The 11,336-nt window shown below is 41.5% G+C and overlaps 1 protein-coding gene across 1 annotated transcript; it reads left to right on the forward strand.

Moving 5' to 3' along the window:
- The first annotated feature begins 2,319 nt into the window (after window positions 1–2,319).
- On the forward strand, window positions 2,320–4,071 carry LOC127928240 (hatching enzyme 1.2-like). The gene is made up of 3 exons (XM_052515366.1): window positions 2,320–2,330; window positions 2,529–2,792; window positions 3,286–4,071. The coding sequence occupies exons 1-3, from the start codon at window positions 2,320–2,322 to the stop codon at window positions 3,860–3,862; spliced, it is 852 nt and encodes a 283-aa protein (XP_052371326.1). The 3' UTR covers window positions 3,863–4,071.
- The last annotated feature ends 7,265 nt before the right edge of the window (window positions 4,072–11,336 follow it).

Here is an 11,336-nt window from a genome sequence, read left to right on the forward strand (position 1 = left end):
CTACAGACCTGTCATTACACCCCAACTACAGACCTGTCATTACACCCCAACTACAGACCTGTCATTACACCCCAACTACAGACCTGCCATTACACCCTAACTACAGACCTGTCATTACACCCTAACTACAGACCTGCCATTACACCCCAACTACAGACCTGTCATTACACCCCAACTACAGACCTGTCATTACACCCTAACTACAGACCTGCCATTACACCCTAACCTGTATAGACCAGCCATAACACCCTAACCTGTACAGACCTGCCATTACACCCTAACTACAGACCTGCCATTACACCCTAACTACAGACCTGTCATTACACCCTAACTACAGACCTGTCATTACACCCCAACTACAGACCTGTCAATACACCCTAACTACAGACCTGTCATTACACCCTAACTACAGACCTGCCATTACACCCTAACTACAGACCTGCCATTACACCCTAACTACAGACCTGCCATTACACCCCAACTACAGACCTGTCATTACACCCTAACTACAGACCTGTCATTACACCCTAACTACAGACCTGCCATTACACCCTAACTACAGACCTGCCATTACACCCCAACTACAGACCTGTCATTACACCCTAACTACAGACCTGTCATTACACCCTAACTACAGACCTGCCATTACACCCTAACTACAGACCTGCCATTACACCCTAACTACAGACCTGCCATTACACCCTAACTACAGACCTGTCATTACACCCTAACTACAGACCTGCCATTACACCCTAACTACAGACCTGTCATTACACCCCAACTACAGACCTACCATTACACCCTAACTACAGACCTGCCATTACAACCTAACTACAGACCTGCCATTACACCCTATCTACAGACCTGCCATTACACCCTAACTACAGACCTGCCATTACACCCTAACTACAGACCTGCCATTACACCCTAACTACAGACCTGCCATTACACCCTAACTACAGACCTGCCATTACACCCTAACCTGTATAGACCTGCCATTACACCCTAACTACAGACCTGCCATTACACCCTAACTACAGACCTGCCATTACACCCTAACTACAGACCTGCCATTACACCCTAACTACAGACCTGCCATTACACCCTAACTACAGACCTGCCATTACACCCTAACTACAGACCTGCCACTACACCCTAACCTGTACAGACCTGCCATTACACCCTAACTACAGACTTGTCATTAAACCCTAACTACAGACCTGTCATTACACCCCAACTACAGACCTGCCATTACACCCTAACTACAGACCTGCCATTACACCCTAACTACAGACCTGCCATTACACCCTAACCTGTTTTTATTGTCTAGATTATTACAGTGTTTTATTGTCTATATTATTACAGGGTTTATATTATAGATTATTACAGGGTTTATATTATAGATTATTACAGGGTTTATATTATAGATTATTACAGGATTTATATTATAGATTATTACAGGGTTTATATTATAGATTATTACAGTGTTTATATTATAGATTATTACAGTGTTTATATTATCTAGATTATTACAGTGTTTCTATTATCTAGATTATTACAGTGTTTCTATTATAGATTATTACAGTGTTTATATTATAGATTATTACAGTGTTTATATTATAGATTATTACAGTGTTTATATTATCTAGATTATTACAGTGTTTATTATCTATATTATTACAGTTTTTATATTATAGATTATTACAGGGTTTATATTATAAATTATTACAGTGTTTATATTATAGATTATTACAGTGTTTATATTATCTAGATTATTACAGTGTTTATTATCTAGATTATTACAGTTTTTATATTATAGATTATTACAGGGGTTATATTATAAATTATTACAGTGTTTATATTATAGATTATTACAGTGTTTATATTATCTATTATCTATTATCGGTCCTTCTGTAGCTCAGTTGGTAGAGCATGGCGCTTGTAACGCCAGGGTAGTGGGTTCGATCCCGGGACCACCCATACGTAGAATGTATGCACACATGACTGTAAGTCGCTTTGGATAAAAGCGTCTGATAAATGGCATATATATATATTACAGTGTTTATATTATAGATTATTACAGTGTTTATATTATCTAGATTATTACAGTGTTTATTATCTATATTACTAAAGAGCTGCAATGATTTCAATGTACTGTTTTCCACCTGCTGTATCCTGTGCAGGTGACAAATAAACAATAAAAGTTGAAACGTTCCTCAGCACATCATTGTAGTAGAGTCAACTGTCATAACATTAGTGTGTGACCTATTTGTTGAGTAGGCCTGGCCAGGTGTAAATGGACCCGTATGGATTAAAACCATGTTGAAACTGTAGGTGTGGTGGTGGAGCCCTCCCTTCAGAGGTTTATTTAGGACTAACAACATGGACCCCAACCCAGAATCCTCCAGCAGACACAACCTGAGGAGGACTGTATAAAAAGCCCAGGACTGACCAGACAGAATCACACACCAAGACTCTCCAAAGCATCTCCAGGACCAAGAAGCCATCTAGAGTATCTCCACTGTCAGATCCAAGGAGCCATCCAGTCTCTCCTCTCCACACACTGAAGATGGAGCAAAGCCCTCTCTCACCCTGCTGCTGCTGCTGCTGCTGGGCCTCTCTCAGGCCAACCCTCTCATGGAGGATGGAAGTGGACCAGAGATCCTAACAGACAACCCTGAGGCTGTAGACATCACTGAGAGAATTCTGACCACTAATAACGGCTCCAGTCAGTTCCTGTTGGAGGGGGACATGGTGGCACCAACAACCAGAAACGCCATGATTTGCTATAGGTACAACCAACATACACTGAAAACAATATTGTGCGAATTCTGCTTTTAAAACTATCTGCATCAGGTTTTTGAGTATTTCTAACACAAGGCATTTTTATGTTTAATATACTTCACTTTTAGTGTTTCAGAAAGTTGCATGATCACAAAATATACTTCGCTTCGTTAAAACCTGCATACAAACATTGTGTAGAAAGTAGCATTATAAAGTCAAAAGAATGTGGAATTACCCACAATCCTCTAAAAACAGAGACAGGTGTCAAAAAGTTGTTGCTAGAACTTAAAGTTAGTAAATTGGGGAAAAATTTCCCTTGGAGTTGTTTTAAGTGCATCTTATGTTGATATATTTACATATTTAAATTTCAGGTTGGTTAAACGAGTAAAGTAGAGTAAAGTACTAATTATATTGAAGTAAAAATAACAAATATATTTTTTTAGGTCAAAATAATTGTATTTTCTACTATAATTGACTAACACCCTGAATGTTATTTTACAGTGCCGGGTGCTTCTGGAACAAAGGCTCCAACGGACTGGTTGAAGTGCCCTACACAGTGAGCAGTAGCTTCAGTTCCTCTGACAAGCAGGGCATTGAAAACGCCCTCCGGGCCTTCACTTCCCAGACCTGCATTCGCTTCGTGCCTTGGCAGAATCAGGTTGACTTCATCAGCTACGAGCCCAGAGACGGGTGCTGGTCCCCTCTTGGGAGAGTGGGAGGCCAACAGACGGTCTCTCTCCAAATGGACGGCTGCGTTTACTTCGGCATCATTCAGCACGAGACTCTCCACGCTCTGGGCTTCCAACACGAACAAACCAGGAGCGACCGTGACGAGTACGTCACCATCAACTGGAGTAACATCGACTCTAACAATGCCTACAACTTTGATAGATCAAACACCAACAACCTGAACACTCCCTATGACTACAGCTCTGTCATGCACTATGGAAAAACAGCCTTCTCAGTCAACGGGATGGACACCATCACCCCCATCCCCAACCCCAACGTGCCCATCGGCCAGAGACAGGGGTTGTCCACCACGGACATCCTGAGGATCAACAGACTCTACGGCTGCTGAGAGGAAGACATCAAGTCACAGGAGAAAAGTCTGGGAAAGACCAGATGAAGGAAGTCAAGTCTGACATATATCATGTTATCTTATTGATTTAAAATCATTGTTGAGTTGTAACTTTAAAAAAACATGATCATTGCTGTAGTTGTGTAGTTCTCAAATTATTTTAATCATATGACTTAATTAATTATCTAAAATAAACAAGATTGAAAGCAGATGCTATTGTGTAATTCTAGTGTTTTCTAGTGTGTGTGTGAGAGAGAGAGAGTTAACAGACTGGGCACAAGTCCTCCATGTCTGTCCTGATCCAAGACATTCATCCTCCAATCAGCACTAGAGTTACATCACTTCTGTCACAACTACAATGACATCATTTCTCTCACCTAAACACAATAAGACACTAGGAATATTCACAACTACAATGACATCATTTCTCTCACCTAAAGGAGGCAGACAGAGGACAACATACATATCTGCTCTGGGAATCTGACAACAAAGCAGAAATAAAAATCAACCACAAGGTATTTTCTTGATAAGATTTATACTGTAGATGTAACTGGTCTGGTCTGCTAAAATCATCACTTCAATGTGGAGTCACACGTCCCCCAAAAATACAGGTTTCTCCTCAAAATGTTTTAAAATGCTGTGCATTGAATCTTATCACATAACAAGATAGACTAACAAACCAAAACGTTCTGCAGACATGCTGACATCTCTATTTATCTTGGATCTTGGAGGGCTAAGGTGTTGAACGCTGAGCTGTAGTCAATGAACAGCATTCTTACGTAGGTGTTCCGTTTGTCCAGGTGGGAAAGGGCAGTGTGGAGTGCAATAGAGTTGGTGTCATCTGTGGATCTGTTGGGGCAGTATGCAAATTGGACTGGGTCTAGGGTGTCTGGGATGATTGTGTTAATGGGTGTCATGCCCAGGCATTCAAAAAATGTCATAACTACAGATGTGAGTGCTACGGGGCGATGATAATTTAAATAGTTTACCATGGTGTTCTTGTGCACAGAGATTATGGTGGTCTGCTTGAAACATGTAGGTATTACAGACTGGGTCAGGGAGAGGTTGAAAATGTCAGTGAATACACTTGTCAGCGCTCGGAGAACACGTCCTGGTAATCCATCTGACCCTGTGGGCTTTGTGAACGTTAAACTGTTTAAAAAGGTCACATCGGCTACGGAAAGCATGATCACAAAGTCATCCAGAACAGCTGGTGCTCTCACGCATGGTTCAGTGTTGCTCGGCTCAGAGCAAGCGTTGCATGCATTTAGCCCATCTGGTAGGCTTGTGTCACTGGGCAGCTCGTGGCTGGGTTCCCCTTTGTAATACTTAATAGTTTGGAAGCCCTGTATTCGCTCGCAAGTTGATTTTGTTCACCCACACCAGAAGCAATCAGGAGGAAGAACTATATTAATTTGGGGACAAGTCAAAAAGCATTGAACATTTATGGCAATTTATGGCAATTTAGTTATATATATTGCTGTTGCTAGCTCATGGGATAAAGCACAAGGTCCTATACTCCGACAATAAAATCACAGAAAAAAAGGTAAATGAAATGAGTTTCTCGTCATCTCTCCTCCTTCCATCAGGCTTCTTCTCCTTTGGACTTTATATGGTGGTTGGCAATCACCTTTACAGCATTACTACAACCAACTGAAGTGTCACATATAAAACAACAGATTAACCTGTTACTCCTACCCTCTACTTTTTCGAACATTCTGTTAAAAATCGCGCAACATTTCAGCGCCCTGCTGCTCATGCCAGGAATATAGTATATGCATATGATTAGTATGTGTGGATAGAAAACACTCAGACGTTTATAAAACTGGTTAAATCACGGCTGTGACTATAACAGAACGTGCATTTCATCGAAAAGCGCAGGAAAATATATATCCATCCGACACTTCAACCCATTGATAAAGGCGAACCACAATAAATGGGGCTGAGGTTGCAATACCTACAGCTTCCACACGATGTCAACAGTCTTGTCATTTGCCTAGGCTTTGTTTCTTGGTCAAACGAAGAAGAGACAAGCCATTTGTTCAGGTCTCCGACCGGATATTTTGGTTGAGATTTACCCGGACATTATTTCCAGACGGACAGCTAAAGAATATACATCGCCTCGTGATCAATTTTATTGCTTATTAACGTGTACTAATACCTAAAGTTGCATTACAAAAGTATTTTGAAGTATTTTGTGAACGTTTATCGTCGACTTTTTTCATTTTAAAAAATGACGTTACGTTATAAGACGCTATTTTTTCGTTTATCACACAGTCTTCATAGATCGATATCTAGGCTATATATGGACCGATTTAATCGAGAAAAAAAAGACCCAATAGTGATTATGGGACATCTAGGAGTGCCAACAAAGAAGATGGTCAAAGGTAATGAATGTTTTATATTTTATTTGTGCGGTTTGTGTAGCGACTTGACTATGCTAATTATTTTGTTTACGTCCCCTGCGGGTATTTTGGGGTGTTACATGCTATCAGATAATAGCTTCTAATGCTTTAGCCGAAAAGCATTTTAAAAATCTGACTTGTTGCCTGGATTCACAACGAGTGTAGCTTTAATTCAATACCCTGCATGTGAATTTTAATGAACGTTTTGAGTTTTAACTAGTACTATTAGCATTTAGCGTAGCGCATTTGCATTTCCAGATGTCTAGATGGGACGCCTGCGTGTCGGGTAGGAGCAAGAGGTTAAAACAGTGAACTATGTTTGTTCAATACCACCATACAACAATATCACAATGTATGTGAATGTACCTGTTGTGTGGCTCTTCATAGTCCCTGTTGTTCCATAAGGTGTATTTTTACCTGCTTTTTCAATCTGATTCTACTGCTTGCATTAGTTACCTGATGTGGAATAGAGTTCCATGTAGTCATGGCTCTATGTAGTACTGTGCGCCTCCCATAATCTTTTCCTGGACTTGGGGACTGTGAAGAGACCTCTGGAGCATGTCTTGTGGGGTATGCATTGTTGTCCGAGATGTGTGCTAGTATTTTAAAAACAGACAGCTCAGTACATTCAGCTTGTCAATAAAAACTAGTGTCCCGGGCCTAGAAAGCCGCAGCTCTAGCATTTAGCTCAGTGCGGATGTTGTCTGTAATCAATGGCTTCTGGTTTGGATATGTACGCACGGGTCACTGGAGATGACGTTGTCGATGCACTTATTAACCTCTCTAGGGTATGTGGGACATCTGGCCATCTGGCCAACATCCAGTGAGGTTGTAGAGCGCCAAATTCAATTACAGAAATGCTCATTCTAAAAATTCAGAAAACAAAACATATTTTACATAGGTTTAAAGATTAACTTCTTGTTAAACTAACCACAGTGTCATATTTATAAGATGCTTTTGGCGAAAGCATACCTAGCCCAGAACATACCTAGCCCAGAACATACCTAGCCCAGAACATACCTAACCCAGAACATACCTAGCCCAGAACATACCTAGCCCAGAACATATTATTATTATTATTATTATTATAATATTATTATTATTATTATTATTATTATTATATATTATAACATACCTAGCCCAGAACATACCTAGCCCAGTTGAAAAATTATTATAAACACTAACCAGCCAAGAAGAAGCGTTACAAAACTCAGAAAGAGAGATAAAATTAATCCCTTACCTTTGATGATCTTCATATGATGGCAATCAGAAGACATTAATTTACTCAATAATTGTTCCTTTTGTTCCATGATGTCTCTTTATATCCAAAAACCTCAGTTTTGTTAGCGCGATTTCTCCAGTTATCCACAGGCTCAAACTCAGTCAAAACAATCAGACAAAAAAATCTCAATTGTATCCGTAAAGTTCATAGAAACATGTCAAACGATGTCTATATTCAATCCTCAGGTTGTTTTTTAGCCTAAACGTTCTCTAATATTTCAACCGGACAATAACGTTGTCAATATAAAAGGTAAACAAGAAATGCACATGCGCCTGAAAAAACGCTGCGTCACGTTAGGGTCCACTCGTTCAGACTGGTCTTACTCCCTCATTTATAAGAATCTAGTGGAAGTCATAGGAACTGCAAACAGAGTCCTAAGTCAATGGATACTGTAATGGCATTGAATAGAAAACTACAAAACCACAAAAAAAACGACTTCCTGAATGGATTTGCCTTCGCCTGCTAAATCAGTTCTCAGTTCACAGACACTATTTGTAACAGTTTTGGAAACTTTAGAGTGTTGTCTATCCAAATATACCAGTTATATGCATATCATATCTTCTGGGCCCGAGTAGCAGGCCGTTTCATTTGGGCATGCTTTTCATCCAAAATTCCGAATGCTGCCCCCTACCCTAGAGAGGTCAATAAAGCCGGTGACTGATGTGGTGAACTCCACAAAAACATCGGATGAATCCCGCAACATATTTCAGTCTGTGCTAGAGAAACAGTCCTGTCGCTTAGCAACCGCTTGATCGGACCACTTCTGAATTGAGCGTGTCACTGGTACTTCCTGTTTGAGTTCTTGAGGAATCCAGAGGATAGAGTTATGGTCAGATTTAACAAACGGAGGGCGAGGGAGAGTTTTGTATACATCTCTGTGTGTTGAGTAGAGGTAATCTAGAGACCCCACCCCCCCTCCCCTCGTTGCACAGGTGACATGCTGGTAGAAATTAGGACATGCTGGTAGAAATCAGGTTTAAAGGATTTCGGTTTTCCTGTATTAAAAAATCACCGGCCACTAGGAGTGCTGCCTCTGGATGAGCATTTTCTTCTTGGCTTATGGCCCTATATAGCTCATTGAGTACCAGCATCTGCTTTTGGTGGTAAATAGACAGCCATGAAAAATATAGATGAAAATTCTCACTGTAGTATGGTCTACAGCTTATCATGAGGTATTCCAACTCGGGTGAGCAGAACGTCCAGACTTCCTTAATATTAGAGATTGCGCACCAGCTGTTGTTAGCAAAGAGACACACCCCCCACCCTTGAGTTTAGGAGATGCGTCCGTTCTGTCCTGCCGATGCAAAAGCTTCACAGCTATCCTAATAGTGGGCCTGTGTTTACTTCCTGGAAAATACTCATTCATTGCGTCATTCAAAACACATCAGTATATCACCTTGTGGAATAGAAGAAACTGGATTTGTTAAGACCTACAGTTGCACTTTTATTAAATAATTCCCTATTTCTTCTCAAATAAGTTGAAATTGAAAACAACTTTTGGTCTCCACACGTTGTTATTAGATTTTCAACAATGCAGAACAAAATTTAGTTTTTTGAAACAAATTCATTTAGAAAATACAAACAAATGGCCAGGACAAAATGAGGAACTACGACTTGGTTGTGAAGCCTTTGGCCAAGATAACTGCTGACAAACAGTTGCTGTAGCCATCAATGTGCTTGATGCACCTGTTAACCCTCGCCAGGCTGCTGGCCCAGATGGAATCCCCAGCCGCGTCATCAGATCATGTGCAGACCAGCTGGCTGGTGTGTTTACGGACATATTCAATCTCTCCCTATCCCAGTCTGCTGTCCCCACATGCTTCAAATGGCCACCATTGTTCCTGTACCCAAGAAAGCAAAGGTAACAGAACTAAATGACTGTCGCCCGTAACACTCATTTCTGTCATCATGAAGTGCTTTGGGAGACTAGTCAAGGATCAAATCACCTCTACCTTATCTGTCACCCTAGACCCACTTCAATTTGCTTACCGCCCCAATAGATCCACAGACGATGCAACCGCCATCACACTGCACACTGCCCTAACCCATCTAGACAAGAGGAATACATATGTAAGAATGCTGGTCATTGACTATAGCTCGGCATTCAACACCATAGTACCCTCCAAGTTGATCATTAAGCTTGAGGCCCTGGGACAGAACCCCGGTCCTGTGCAATTGGGTCCTGGACTTCCTGATGGGCCTCCCTCAGGTGGTGAAGGTAGGAAACAACACCTCTCAGGTGGTGAAGGTAGGAAACAACACCTTCACTTCGCTGATCATCAAAACTGGGGCCCCACAAGGGTGCGTGCTCAGTCCCCTCCTTTACTCCCTGCTCACCCATGACCTCCAACTCAATCCTCAAGTTCGCAGATGACACAACAGCAGTAGGCTTGATTACCAACAATGATGAGACAGCCTACAGGGAGGAGGAGAGGGCTCTAGGAGTGTGATGCCAGAAAAATAACCTCTTATTCAAAGTCAACAAAACAAAGGAGATGATCGTGGACTTCAGGAAACAGCAGAGAGAGCAGCCCCCTATTCACATTGACGCAGTGGACAAGGTGGAAAGCTTCAAGTTCCTCGGCGTACACATCACTGACGAACTGAGATGGGTCACTCACACAGATAGCGTGGTGAGGAAGGCGTAGCAGCACCTCTTCAACCTCAGGAGGCTAAAGACATTTCACTTGTCACCTAAAACCCTCACAAACTTTTACAGATGCACAATCGAGACCATTCTGTCGGGCTGTATCCCCGCCTGGTACGGCAACTGCACCACCTGCACCTGCAGGGCTCTCCAGAGGGTGATGCGGTCTGCCTTAAGCATCATGGGGGGAAATTACCTGCCCTCCAGGACAACAACCACCCGAGTCACTGCCTGTTCACCCCTCTATCATCCAGAAGGTGAGGTCAGTACAGGTACATCAAAGCTGGGACCGAGAGACTGAAAAACAGCTTCTATCTCAAGGCCATCAGACTGTTAAATAGCCATCACTAGCACATTAGAGGCTGCTACCTATTTTCATAGACTTGAAATCACTGGCCACTTTAATAAATGGATCACCAGTCACTTTAATAACGTCTACATATCTTGCATTACCCATCTCCTATGTATATACTGTATCCTACACTATCCTACTGTATCTTATTCTATACCAATCTGACATTGCTCATCCATATATTTTTATATTCTTGATTCCATTCCTTTACTAGATGTGTGTATTGGTGAATATGTTGTGTAATTGTTAGATATCTTGTCAGATATTAATGCACTCGTCAGAGGTAGAAGCACAAGCATTTCGCTAGACCCACAATGACATTAGATTCATATTTAAAAACAAATATTAAAACGATGAGTTTGTCTGAACAACTTGTTCACCTGTTCTATAGTATTTGTCAAACAGGAAATGGCAAATGTGACAATATTTAACCAGTGGCCTGCACAATCTGACACGTTCCTCAGCACATCATTGTAGTAGAGTCAACTGTCATAACATTAGTGTGTGACCTATTTGTTGAGTAGGCCTGGCCAGGTGTAAATGGACCCGTATGGATTAAATCCATGTTGAAACTGTAGGTGTGGTGGTGGAGCCCTCCCTTAAGAGGTTTATTTAGGACTAACAACATGGACCCCAACCCAGAATCCTCCAGCAGACACACCTGAGGAGGACTGTATAAAAGCCCAGGACTGACCAGACAGAATCACACACCAAGACTCTCCAAAGCATCTCCAGGACCAAGAAGCCATCTAGAGTATATCCACTGTCAGATCCAAGGAGCCATCCAG

The sequence above is a fragment of the Oncorhynchus keta genome, unplaced genomic scaffold (assembly GCF_023373465.1).
Source record: "Oncorhynchus keta strain PuntledgeMale-10-30-2019 unplaced genomic scaffold, Oket_V2 Un_scaffold_24268_pilon_pilon, whole genome shotgun sequence".
NCBI lineage: Eukaryota > Metazoa > Chordata > Actinopteri > Salmoniformes > Salmonidae > Oncorhynchus > Oncorhynchus keta.

Excerpts from the sequence above, each read along its gene's own strand:
- LOC127928240 (XM_052515366.1), top strand. Across the intron at positions 2,793-3,285 it reads AACGCCATGATTTGCTATAG|TGCCGGGTGCTTCTGGAACA; the intron begins GTACAACCAACA and ends GTTATTTTACAG.